The 13400-nt window shown below is 54.7% G+C and overlaps 1 protein-coding gene across 19 annotated transcripts in view; it reads left to right on the top strand.

The window, feature by feature from the left end:
* EPB41 (erythrocyte membrane protein band 4.1) overlaps window positions 1-13400 on the top strand; it is a 72377-nt gene that overhangs the window by 43892 nt on the left and 15085 nt on the right. For 12 of the 19 annotated variants that reach the window (XM_080357519.1, XM_080357503.1, XM_080357506.1 and 9 more), the window contains 10 exons: window positions 207-359; window positions 906-1003; window positions 1342-1514; window positions 2367-2483; window positions 3687-3809; window positions 5913-6124; window positions 7761-7817; window positions 7931-7975; window positions 8606-8668; window positions 11535-11714. In XM_080357519.1, the coding sequence (XP_080213645.1) occupies window positions 207-359; window positions 906-1003; window positions 1342-1514; window positions 2367-2483; window positions 3687-3809; window positions 5913-6124; window positions 7761-7817; window positions 7931-7975; window positions 8606-8668; window positions 11535-11714 (1221 nt within the window). The remainder of the gene's footprint in view (window positions 1-206; window positions 360-905; window positions 1004-1341; window positions 1515-2366; window positions 2484-3686; window positions 3810-5912; window positions 6125-7760; window positions 7818-7930; window positions 7976-8605; window positions 8669-11534; window positions 11715-13400) is intronic. The other 7 variants (XM_080357514.1, XM_080357509.1, XM_080357513.1 and 4 more) reach the window with 6 other exon arrangements.

Raw genomic sequence — 13400 nt, 5'->3', positions numbered from 1 at the left:
TGGCAGCACAAGGCTCTGCGCCCCCAGCTGCGCCGCCCTGAGGAGCGCGGACGGACCCCGCGCAGCCCCGGCGCACGCAGCACGGGTGGGTCTGCAGGGAGCGCTGTGGGGAGGGCGGACCCGGGAGAGCCGCCGCGGAGACTGTTTGAGGACAGACCTGCAGTTTGTAGCTCTGACGCTGCTTAAGTTCTCATCCTCCTCCCCAGGACCTGGAGGGGGTGGATATCACTCTGGGAGTCTGTTCCAGCGGCCTTCTGGTTTACAAGGATAAACTGAGAATCAACCGCTTCCCTTGGCCCAAAGTCCTGAAGATTTCCTACAAACGCAGCAGCTTCTTTATTAAGATTCGGCCAGGCGAGGTATGTTCTGACTTCTTTGTGCTCACATCTTCTTTAATTGCCTTTTGATTATTACCGACGCATGTGCTTCACTAGAACAAGGTGGGGGTAGGGAGCAAGCGTTGATAGGTGTTTTACACTCAGACACGTGTCTGATCTTGGCTTAGCGGGCTCTGCCCGAACTTAATGCGGACTTTGCTGAAGCGATACAGCGGCGGGTGACAATTTGAACAACGTGTCGTCCAGCACCATCTCCTGGTGCTGTCTGGTATTCCCAGTGTCCAGGGGAAGGCGCTGGGAGGTTCTCAGCTGGAACTGGGAGAGGATCAGCTCCTTTATCAAAAACTGGGCAAGACAAAGGCTTTTGTCTCACTTAAAAAAATATGTATTTAGAGGGAGAGAGACGCCTTTTCAGTTGTGCTGCAGCGGGCGCGTCGTGGAGCGAGTTCAACTCCTCTTGCGCTAAACCAGCAGCGTGTGCTGCAGCAGAACAGGTCGATGGGCTGGGAGCTGCAATCCTGCCAGACTTATTTCTTGCTATACCTAATTAACTTACATTTTCCACAGCAAGAACAGTATGAAAGTACCATTGGATTCAAGCTCCCAAGTTACCGGGCAGCGAAGAAGCTGTGGAAAGTGTGTGTTGAGCATCACACGTTTTTCAGGTGGGTTTTCTGAACGGTAGGCTCGCCCTGGGTAACTAACGCTCGGAATCAGCTGCCGAAAACGAGCACGGCTGCAGTGCTCCTGGGCGGTTCAGAAATTTGGAGTGAAGTGTTGCAGAGACTTTGAGTGTTTGTGTTGCAAGAATTTTCTAGGCAGCTTTTTCTTCATAAGATACATAAGACAGAGTCTTCCAGCTTGTGCAGATGTGGAGTTTATTGCTAGCATGTTATTGTCTTGACCATACGCAGTGAGTCGTGTAGTTTGTGTTTTAATTTCTGTTCGCCTGCCCTCCCCACGCTGGCGGCGTGGCGCGTGCTGGCCGCTGCGTGGTTTCCAGGCTGAGCTCCACCGAGGCCATCCCGAAGAGCAGGTTCCTGGCGCTGGGCTCCAAGTTCCGCTACAGCGGCCGGACGCAGGCGCAGACGCGGCAGGCGAGCGCCCTGATCGACCGGCCCGCTCCGCAGTTCGAGCGGACGGCCAGCAAGCGGGCGTCCCGGAGCCTGGACGGAGGTGAGTGCCTGCCCCGCCCCGCGCCGGCGCTGCAGCGCCCCTTGAATACCGCAGGAATGTAAGAGACGCGGAGGTGCCCGAGGGACGGGTCGTAGCGCTGCAGCCAGTTCAGTGGCTGGACTGCGATACTGAGGGTCTGTGCCAACCAAGATGATTCTGTGATTCTAAATGCCCTGCTTTAAAAAAAAAAAAGCTGAAGTTTTCACTTCCCTATAAGATCTGGATGTAAAATGCAAACCGATAGCAGCAAGAACTGCCTGACAAAAAGCACGTAGGTGGGTGCTGAAGGCTCATGGCAAAGCTCTGGTTGTAAAGATACATCCTCATTCAGTCTCAACGCATTTTCCTTTAGCAAATGGGGAATGAAGCTATTGTAGGATTTGTTTGTTTAACAGAGCTTTTTAAGTGGCGCAGCTTTCCTTGAGAGAGCTTCGTTCTTGCCACAGCTGTTTGAAGCTTTTCCAGCACCGGTTAAGGCGACGCTGGTGCTCGGTTTGCGGCACATCGGTCAGGCGGGAGCAGGCTGGAGGAGCTGAGCCGTGGGAGGGGGGTGCCGAAGTTTGCTCCCCTGTTTCTGGATCACGGGGCGCCTGTGCACAAGGGGATCAGGACTGAGCAGAGCCAGACGCCTGCAGTCCCGGCGCGGCGCAGAGACGGGCACCGGCGCTGCCGGCTGCCCCCCGACCGTGCCCTGTAGACCATTATGGCCCCAGATGAGTGAAAAAGCCTGCTGCCATCACGCACCCAAATAACAGAGCCTGGGAAAGAGCAGCCTGTGAATGTAACCGCTTCTGCAGCCTTGTTTCTCGTCTGCCGTGCGGGCAGTCGTTAACGTGTGCCCCGTTTCTTCAGCTAAACGTGCGACTCAAAAAGTTGAGTTCAGAGCCATAGAGGAAGAGAAGCAGGAGGAGGTGGTGGTGGTTGAGGTTCCTGAACCAAAACCCGCGGATCAGATCCGAGAGAAGCCAGGTATAGCTGTGGTGGTGGCTACAACTCTTCTGCAGCGCCTTTCCTCTCCTTTACATGCCTGTTCCTGTAAAGTTTCACCAAACCTGGCAGCTTTCTTTTTCGTTTTTCGTTTGCAAGAAGAGTTCCGCAGCCAGCGGACGGGCAGCCCGGCGCGGGGGGACCCGCTCACGTTCCACCTGGCGCCTCCTTAGCCCGTGGCTCCGGTGGGGGAAGCTCAGGGTGCGCTGGCGTTGGGAGCTGTCTCCGCACCAGCGTGGGTGCTTGTGTAAATGTGCACTAGAAAAGGGTAATTTTGGTCTTGAAACTTCTTGTAAAGCTTCTGAAATTCTTCACCCTGGGGCCTGCTTGCCATTTTTTAAGCCTATTCTGGGTTCTTTTGGTGGTTTGAGAAATGCCATCCATTTTGCTACATGGAGCTCATATTTCTCTTCCGATAGGTACTAGTAATAAATATTAATACTCTTAAGAGCTGTGTAGGTACAACAACATATCTGAATACTAATAAGCATATCGCAACAGCGGTGGTGTCAAATACTTGCAGTCCTTGTCACTTGCATAGCGAATGCCTGTGCTGCATTAGGGCTGGAGATAATTCACATACAGCCGCACGGTGTGCTGCTCCGCTTCCCTTCTCCCACTCCGATTTTGCTTTTACAATGTGGTTTCGACGTCACTGCTTTGCTGGTTTGAAACCTGGACCGAGGTCTGTGACAGTGTCCGCAGCGCTGTCCGAGCCCCGGCTCGCAGCGCCGCCTGGCGGGCGGGCCCCGCCGCTGCAGGAGCGAGGCGGGGAGGTGGCGTTTCAGACACCAGGATGGATGGCTGTACATCTCAGTTTCTAGATTTGAAGTTGACAGACAAGGTCAGTTAGTTAAAGCTGCTAGTTTTTATGTAGTTTGTATGTATTTCATCTAGAGGAGCCTGGGTGTGTTTTTCCCCGCGTCTCCCCGGGCTTTGCGGGCAGAGCCATTTGCGCGTCCCCTCCTGGGCAAAGCTCGTTTGTGGTTCTTGTCCCCGCTCATCCCTCTTGGGCCTGGCGGCGCTAGAAAGACTAACATATAATTGCACAGTGAAAACTGTTAAGCTGCCTGGTTTACAGACCACGTCGCTGTTCTCAGCTGCTGCTCGGAGAGGGATCTGCGCTCTGTGCTGTGTCAGCCGTCCTGTGTCCCGCCCTGTTAACACGTGCAAACCTCTTTCTAGCTGAACACCCTCTCAAAACTTTTGAAATGAAACCCATTGCAGAGGAGGAAGAGGAGGAGGAGAAGGTAGAGGCGGTTAAGGCTCCCGTTGCCGAGCCCGCATTCCCGGAGCCGCCGCGCTCAGGTACAGCCGCGGCCTTTGCCATCGGCGCGGCTCCGGCGGCCGCCCGTGCCGGGACCCGCCGCGCTGGAGTGATGCCGTGCTGTAGGACGGAGGTGTCGTCGTTTGCAGTGGTGTTAATTGCCGCTAAAATCACCCCGGCTTTGTGCTGCGATGCCGCGGGGGCTTGGCTGTGTGCCCGCGTGCCGCGTGCGTGTGCCGTGGCCTTCGAACGCTCCTCTGTCGCTGTCGCTTCCTGCCAGCTGTGTCCCCGAGCTGCAGGGACACTGGGGTCGTGTCTGCTGGACGGCACCTGCGCTCCACTCTTTTTTCTCAGTAGGGAGCCAAATTCTTGCTTATTAAGGGTTTTTCTACAGAGCATCTTCACTGCCGCAGACAGGTACACCCTAATCTTAGGTAAAAGCAGATTTGGTCATTGCGGGAAGAGGAGACTGAAGCTGCCGAGGGAGGTGACTGGGAACTGCATCTTTTTCCTTGGATGTTAAGAGCACTGGAGCAGCGCTGCGTGCGCCTGGGGGCGTTCGGGGGTCTCCAGGCTCTCCTGCCGCCGCTGCCCCGTCTCGCGTCTCCAGCACTCGCCCCATGGCGCTCGCGGCGCCGGCAGCAGCGCAGTTCCTGGCCACGGGGAAGTCGGTTGCTATTTAAATCTCATATTTTGCAGCAGTGCTTTTTCCCGTGTTTGGATCCTCATCTGTCCAAATAGCTAGAGGTGTATAACTACAGTGTCTCAGTTCTGGACAGCGTGGAACTCGTTGCTGCATATCAAAAGAAAAAGCTCTGTTTTATTGTTTTCGCACGTTTGGGCGCTCTGAAGCGCTGAGGGCAGCGGGAGCCCCCGGAGCGGGGCGGCCCTGCGGATTCACTGCTGCGGCAATCCCGGTGCTACTCAGTCTCTGAGGTGGATTTTTGACACCTGCGTCACGTTTTTGGCCAAACGTGCTCCTGGCAGTGTTGAGATAAGCCCAGCCCAAGAGGAGGATGAGGAGGAATTAAAACGGTGATGAGAGAACTAGAGCCGGTTCGAGGGAACCAGGCACCGCCACAATGGCCTTGCGCACCCAGCAATTACTTAAAATTACACTTTCTTTAACACCAGATTTTCTAGTGTCTGACTAGTTGGATGGACATGAGTAACCCAGCGTGGGCTGGGGGGGTACGCAGTGCTTTAGGAATATGAGGTCACGTCAAAATTACTTTAGGTAACAGGGTATATTTTCAGCAGAATGGCCATAAAAACCAACATCAGGAGAACTAAATAGCTTATTGTGTCTGTAGTGAATTAATTTGGGCTTGAATATCTGGGAGCTGTTGGGCTTTTCAGGGGTAGGGACTGTCGGGGAAGTGAGGGATCCAAGGAGAGGAGCAGGCTGATGTGCGTCCCGGTGCTGGCTCAGGACCCCCGTCCTCCGGGAAGGCGGTTCGGCAGCGCGCTGCTCGACTCCGCGCTGCGGCCCAGCCGGGGATGCTGGAGATGTGGAGATGCGGAGATGCTGGAGATGCAGGCTGTCTCCTGGCAGCAGGAAATGCTGGCGATGCAGGAGATGCCCATCGCGGCCCCACCTGCCTCGAAACCCACCTGGAAGATGCTGTGAAGTTTTGTAGATCAATGTGTGTTGATTATTTGATTTATTTTTGGTCTGAGTTGCTGGAAAGCCCGTGGTGCCGCTGCACAAACCGTCCATTTCTGGTTGAGGAGACGCCAATGAGTGAAGAACTCAGCTCAGCTTTAAGCGTTTCTATTTTAGTGGCCATACGGGAAGGACTTTTGTGTGCACTGTGTGTAATGGACTCAGAAATCGATGGCATGGTGTCAAAAATAGATCTGCCTCTCTGGTGTGGCTTCTCTGCAGAGTGCGAGCTTGCTTTCGTAACCCATCTGGTGTGGGGTTTATTTTACTTTGTTTAAACCATAAGGAAAATAACCTCAGCTTTCCCATACTAAACGCACAAGCCGCTTTGCTCAACATCTTGATTTCTTTTCCCTTTTTCCCCCTCCTCCTCCCTTTCATTTTAAACACCAGCGCTGTGATTTGGGAGGACTTTGCCCGGTGCTTCAGAAACGTTACCAGCTCTGACCCTTGTCCTGTCTCTGTCCCCCATCCTCAGCAGTGGCCGCGATCACCCCCGAGAGGAGTCCCCGTCCCACCTCCGCCCCGGCCATCGCCCAGAGCCACGCTGCAGAGCCGGGCCCAGCTAAGCCTGGCTCAAAGGACGTGGTCGCTGCCTCTAAAATAGAAAAGGAAGCAGCAAAACCCGATGTGAGACGGGAAGAAATCCCCCTGGAGAAAGCCAAACCGGAGCCGGCCGACGCATCAAAGGTACATCAGACCTGAGTCTCTTTGGAGGCAGCTGGAGATTCAGTTCTAGAAACTTCCCCCGAGCATCAGCTCTGTGCCCCGTCTCTGGGCAAGGGGTTGATCCCTCGGCCAAGCATGGGATCGGGGTGAGGAACGGGGATTTGGGGCCAAAGGACATCCCAGCCTCGCCCCTTGGGGTGCAGGGCAGCGCGTTTTGGTGGCTGTGGTCAAACTAAACGCAACTCACCGATAGATGGTCAGAAAACCCGGCAGGAGTCGCACAGGGGTTGTTGCACGCGGGGCTCCCGTCTCCGGCGTCTGCGCGTTTCCTGCTGCGGCAGCCGGAGCTGTTCCCGCCAAACCGGTGCGGGGGTCCGGTCCGCAGCCCCGAGCCCGGTGCGGCTGTTCCTTACAGTGACGGGCTGTCCCCGGGAGGGCTGTTCGCAGGTTCTGCGCACTGGGTCAAAGCTTGAGCTGCGAATGGCGCTGTCTTGAGATCTTGGGGGATTATTGTTTAAATGATTTTTTAAAAAACATTATTTGAACTTTCTACAAATGTCCGAGACCTCTGCTGATGCTGATCTGGGTGTGTTTGTTCTCCTAAGTGAAAATAATTACATATTACAGTGGCCTTAATATTCTGCAAATGTATTGACGGGACCCTTGCGGTGCTGCAGCAGGGCGTGCCCAGAGGTGCAGTTCTACATTGCTCTCAGTATCCAGCTGTTCTCGGCAGTACTGGAGCACATCGCTGCTGCAGTGCATCGCGCAGTGGGTGTTGATGACAAACTCCTGGGTAGATGACTACTAATTAAGATTGGGAGATGAAGATGGAGAAGAGAGAGTTGCTTTAAAAAAATGTGTGGCCTGTGTGACCTGTAATTTTAACTTAAAAAGCCGAAGAGATGGTCACGATGGCGCTTTGGAGCGCACTGTGACGGTCCCTGTGCCGCTGCTCCCGCGCACCCTCCCTGCCGTGAGACCGAGAATAAGGAAACTCCACTCACCCGCCTCACTAACTACAGGCTTTTCCCTAAATGCTTAAACATTTCATATTTTTTTCTGTACATATAACTGTGGGAGGAAATGGTGGATTTGAACGTGCCCGTTTACACTGATCCGCCAGTGCAGCCGCGTCACTTTGTGTGACACCCACCGCTGCTTTTGCCTGCAGGATACTTGGCAATCCAGTTTCCTAGAACACTTTCCGCCAAGTGTTAAGACAATCCTGGCTCTCTGCTCGTGGACAGCAAATAATTCACGGTGTTAGGTTTGATTTTATAGATAGGACTCTTCTCACTGGCCTTGTGAACGCGTAACAAATAATCCTGTTTCCCAGGAGGTCGGAGTCAGTTTGCGCATGTGGCTTTGGGGAAGGATTTCCTGGGAGATCCAACGCCGGTGGGATTTGAAAACACTGCCTGGCACCGAGCTCTGGTTTCAAATGCAGATAATCCTCCGGCTGGAGGAATTATCGTGGATATGCCGCTGACTAACAGACCCGAGAGCTGGGTGTCATTAACTCCTTCCCGAGAGCTGCATGTTGGTGTTCTGCATGCTCACCCAGCTTTTCAAAACCAACTCCATGCAGCTGCGTTTTGAAACTGAACGGTCTACTAACAAGAAATGTTTTTACCCATTTATTTCTTAAATGTAGGTGAGGAAAACGCACATTGCGGTCACAGTACCCACCGCGAATGGTGACCAGCCCCAGGTTTGTGTTAATAATTCAGTTAGGTTGCTACTTTTCTTTTTTTTAAGGTTAAAATGTTGAGGTTCAACACAGTTAAATGAACCAACAACTTTTTCTCTTATCGCCGCCCGCAGCAGCCGCCTGCAGAGAGAGAGGAGGAGCTGATAAGAATGAGGAAGGTCAGCCGCTTCACAGTCACCAGAGAAATTTGCCATGTCACTCATGCATCCGTACCCCTTTAAAAAGACAGTGCGCCACGTTCTCCCTGTGCTTTGGGTTGCCATTTATGCAAGTCAGTTTTTGAGAGAAACGCACTTGGTTGGATTTATAAAATCTCTCTCTACTTCTCTGTAAGAAATTTAATTGGAAACCAAAGAAAACTCTGGTGTGCGTTCCAGGAAATGCAAAACAAACCAAGTATAACGCTTTTTTAAATGAAGTAAGAGGGGGCACATCCAGACGGGACGGGGGGTCAAGCGCAGTGAGGCGGTGCAGAGGTGACACCGGTGACGCCGGTGACGCCAGCGGAGCCGCGGGCGCAGGGCGGTGTCGCCGGCGGGTCGCGGCCCGTGCGAGTCCCCGCGGTCCCCGCGGAGGGTCCGGCGGAGCCGGCGCTGTCTCTTTAACTCCATCGCATCTCCCTCCCCAGCGCCACGGCCTCGGTCCGCCGGCCCGCGGCTGCTCCCCGCTGCTCCCCACTGACTTCACTCTTAATTTGCCAATTTGTCAATCCCGCAAGAACAACATTTTAATTTTTTGTGCCTTTTTTTTTTTCCTTTTTGTTTCCCCCTTTTCTTTCATTTTCACAGAAAAGATCAAAGAGACTAGATGGTGAAAACATTTATATCAGGCATAGCAATTTAATGTTGGAGGTTTGTATGAACTCGAAGCTTTTTTCAGTTGCGTTTGCCTAGACCTTCTGCATCTGCACTGAACTTTTTTCCTCCTCTTTGCCTCCGCCTTTGTTTCTGCATGCTGCTGCATGGAAGTCCTCTATTTATTTTATTACTTGTTTTATATACGCTTTTGCATGGTGACGGTAAACCTGACAACGTGCAGGCATCCTTCCTTCTGCTCTTCTGACTTTCATTCTCTCATACTTACCCAAAATATATGATTGGCAGAGCCGTGCGCTCCGGTCAGCTCCGGGACCCGCCGGGGGCTCATTGTGTTATTGAGATGTGTTATTGTTTGGGGGAACAGTCTATGAAAATACAAAATTCAGGATAAGCGATATTGAAATTACAATCTCCGTGGAGTTCCGGCCGTTGGCTTCGGACCGGAGCGCGTTCTCCTCTGGGGCACCGCAGCGATGCTGGCGGCGTCGCGGTCCTTCTCCCGGTGCTTTCTCGTCCTGCAGCGTCTTCTCGCCCTCCCAGCCCCATCCTGCAGCGGCACCAGGTGCCCTCGGAGGTGACACAGGGACCCGCGGGTGGCTTGTGAGCGGGCGAGAAGCCGTTTCATCCCCGCGCTTACAGCCGTTCTCTTGGGCTTCAGGAGCCCTTTACACTCAGTGTTCCCCCAGTAGGGTCTCAGAGCAGACCATGCCAATCATATATTTTATTTATGTTTTTAATACACTGTGTTATGGGAGGTGTTTTGTGGCTTCTGATCCTGTGTTCCTGTGTTACGTGTTTCTCCTCAAACTTGCAGCACCAGCAGCTGGAGGGTTTCCCCATTGGTATCTCTTGAAAGTTGAAGTGTCCTGACTGCCTTCTCCCAGTGCCAATTTTAAAAGTTTTGCAGCTTTTGAGTGTTTTTCAGGGTTTTTAAATGATTATTGTATTGCTAACCGCAGCTCAGAGCTCCTGTCCACGCGGTGTCCCGGCCCCGCGGCTCGCCGGGCGGGGTTTGGCGCCGCCGGGACGCTGCAAAGGCCGTGCCTGTTGTTTCCTGCGCCCGGTTCCAGCAGCTCCACCTCCCCAGCCCCAAGCAGAGCGTTTCCGTTGCCTCAGGACCGCGGGTTTCCCGTCAGTGCAGCGCTTGGCGCTGGCGCCCGGCCCGCTCCGGCCCCGCCGGCTCCGCGCAGGTGCTGCAGCCCTCCCCTAGGGCAGCGTTGACCCCGCAGCCCACGCACCCCTTCAGCCCTTTGTTTTCCCCGTTTTTTAAATCCGTGCATTTGGCAGATCAGATATTTTTCCAGCAGATCCTGAAGTTACTGCTTGATTTTGTTGAAAGCCATTTATTGCCCCTGTGCTCGGTAGCCCGCCCTCTGCGTTCTCACAAAAAGGGGCGAAGCAGGAGGAGACGCGTTCGCGCCTGAGCGAGCTCGTTCCTGCAGATGCTCCATGTGGCTCTGGTGGCTTGTGCTGCTCTGCAGACCCTCCTGGAGCAGCTCGGGATGCCGGCGGCCGTGCTCTCTGCTCTACACCAGGAGCAGCCTCAGCAGATTTATTTGTGTTGGTTTTTTTCCCCTAATCCACAGGCACTTGCCTTGTGCCTTCATCCAGGACGGAGCCCAAACCTGTTGTTTCCCCCAAAACCGTGCCAAAAAGAGCGAATGTTGTTCGTAGAATCATTGTGGTTGGAAAAGCCCCTCAAGATCATGGAGTCCAACCACAACCCCCCCTGTCCCTGCCCCATGTCCTGAGACCCTCATCTCCATGTCCAGCCCTGCAGGGCTGCTGACTGCAGCACTGCCCTGGGCAGCCTGTTCAGTGCCCCACAGCCCTTTGGGGAGAAGCTGTTCCTAATTTCCGAGCGAAGCACGAGGCGTTTGGGGCTGTGTCCCCGGCAGGAGGGCGCTGTCCTGGGAGCTGCAGGGACGCAGGTGTCGGGGGACCCTCCTTTAGGGACGCGTTTGCTCTCCCATCTTCTGAAATCGATGGGCTGAGTACCAGCTAAAAGCACAAAGGTAGCAACAGTTTCCCAGTGATGCTTTTACTGACCTCAGTTTCCCCCTCTCTGATGGGTGAGGATTGCTGCTTTTTGCCACTGTCCAGAAAAGCTGTTGTTTGGCTTCAGCCTATTTTATGCAAAAGCTTTTGTTTTCCACAAACTCTGGTTTGCTTGCAAAGAAAAGCTATTTTTAAACAAGTTGCAGCCTGTGCGTTTGCTGCAAACTGGCGGCACAGAGCAGAAATCTGGCTTTTCCCAGATGAGGCATTTTAGCAGGAGTTTCTTGGTTGATCCGGCATAAAGTGAATTCTCAGTTTGGCTTCTGAAGGGCTGTCTGCTCCGCTTCAGAAGCCTGAGACCTCCCGTGGCAGCTCCCGGGGGATGAAACGAAAGCGGGGGGGCGTAATGGGGTATTCTGGGAGCAAAGATAATGCTTGTAGGATGAAGGAATAGGTATGAAGAGAATAAATAGAGTTTGGAAATATTTTCTTAAACGTTAAGTGCATGTACCCATGAATATTCAGGCTAGCAGAGTGAAAAGAAGGCAAACCCACCCAATTTAAAGGCATTAAAGTAAATAGCCCAAACAAATATATTATTGTAATTAAAATCGCATATGGGGCAAACCCGTGCGGTGACAGCTCAGCCGTCATCTCTTTGGATGTGGCTCGAGAGGAGTCGGTGGCGCGTCCGCCCCCGGAGGAGACCCCGCTCCGTGCCCATGGCAGTCCATCCCAGTTACTAAATCAGTCAGGAGAGAGGACGTTCCTCTGTGTGTTTGCCGTGTGAGCGCTGTCGATGGAGCCGGCGACGGCTCTGCCGAGCGCAGCTTTGCTATGCGGCAGCCTCGGCCATCGCACGGGCCACGGCCCTTCACTTATCCTGCCCTTTAACTAACAGGATCTGGATAAGACACAAGAAGAGATCAAGAAGCATCACGCCAACATCAGCGAGCTGAAGAAGAACTTCATGGAGTCGGTCCCGGAGCCTCGGCCGAGCGAATGGGACAAGCGCCTGTCCGCCCACTCCCCGTTCCGGACGCTCAGCGCCAACGGGCAGGTTCCCACGGGCGCAGACGGGGTGAGTGCCGCGGGGCGGGCGGGGTGAGTGCCGCGGGGCGGGCGGAGACGGGGTGAGTGCCGCGGGGCGGGCGGGGTGAGTGCCGCGGGGCGGGCGGGGTGAGTGCCGCGGGGCGGGCGCGGACGGGGTGAGTGCCGCGGGGCGGGCGGGGTGAGTGCCGCGGGGTGAGTGCTGCGGGGCGGGCGGGGTGAGTGCCGCGGGGCGGGCGGGGTGAGTGCCGCGGGGCGGGCGGGGTGAGTGCCGCGGGGTGAGTGCTGCGGGGCGGGCGGGGTGAGTGCCGCGGGGCGGGCGGGGTGAGTGCCGCGGGGCGGGCGGGGTGGCCGCCGGGTCCAGCCTCCGCTCCCCTTAGTCTTCACTTATAGTGAATTGTAATAATATTGACTTCTGGCGCGTGTTGTGGCCTCTGAGAATATTGAAGCTTTAGCTGCAGTATCATAAAAACGTGATTTGGTTTTTTTTGGTAGAAAAGCACATAGGAATTGCTCACCTGGTTTCGATGCTGCTTTTCCTAGTGCTGCTGCCACCCGTGATGCTGAACTTGATTTCCCAGGGCTGTTTTGGGGACTGGCTTATTCTTGGTGCCAGGGAATGCAGTCTCCAAACTGCAGATTCCTGAACTGAAGGGAATTTTTACTTCAGAGATAAAATCGTAGGTAACGGGAAGCCCTCGGTGGTGTCAGTTCTGGGTCGCTCTGCTCTCCAGTTAACCTGGCGCCGCTGGCTCTGCCGGCAGCGGGATGCGCTGGAGGCCGCAGGAAAGCGCCGGCGGCTCCAGCGGGGCCGCTCCTGCGTGCTGAACACCTTCCTGCTTGTAGGAACAGTGTTAGTAGCCACATTCAGTTTCTCTGCTAATTTCCTTAAAAAGGTAATTTTTCAAAGAAACCAAGTTGCAGCAGCAGAGATCTGTCTGCCAGCGGGTTTCTTCTTGGACAACACACACCTTCTCTGTTTAATGTTGGCCTTACCCACCTCAGACTTGGAGGCTGTGAGTGCAGCGGTAGTTAGAGCCCGTTACAGTCAGTCTCTTCAGCAACAGATGTGGCTTTTCGTTACAACTGAACACTGGCGGCGGAGGCGGCCGGCGCGGGCTGCGTTAGACCTGGCTTAGGCCTGGCTTAGGCCTGGCTCTGCCCCGCCGGCCCCGGCGCCGCGGGTGGGCTAGCGGTTGATCTTCAAACCGGTGCGGGGAGATGCTTCCTGGCCAGGTGTCATCTCGCAGGGGACGGAGGGTTATTGTGACGAGGGGTTCAATGGCCGGGTTTGCTGCAGGCTCCTCAAAGCACCGCGAAGGGCCGTGCCCGGTGCAGCCCGCGGCTGTGTGGGTGGGATGGAGCAGGGACTCTGCAGCCCCGCAGCTGCTCTTCAGAAGTGCCATTGCTGGTTGTTCTGAAGACTTTCTTGCATGGGACCGCCCGCGAGGCCTGGGCGCTGCTGCACGATAACCAGGTGCTGGGGGTTTCCACACCTACGGCTGCCGCAGCGGTGGCGTCAGCCCTGCGTTTGCATTTCTGGAAGTTCACTCGTAATTTCAGCCTGTCCAAGGTGGTCACATTCTGCTGTGAACGTCCAGAAATGCATCTTCACCAGGCACCTCCCCGATAGGGCGTTTTCCTACACCTCTTGGGATGGTAAATCTCTTAATCATTATTTATCGTTGATTACTAAAGATCACTTCATGTTCAAGGA

The sequence above is a fragment of the Nesoenas mayeri genome, assembly GCF_963082525.1.
Source record: "Nesoenas mayeri genome assembly, chromosome: 21".
In the NCBI taxonomy this organism is placed as follows: domain Eukaryota; kingdom Metazoa; phylum Chordata; class Aves; order Columbiformes; family Columbidae; genus Nesoenas; species Nesoenas mayeri.
Note: the sequence above shows the minus strand (reverse complement) of the source record. Positions and strands in the feature narration are given on the sequence as shown.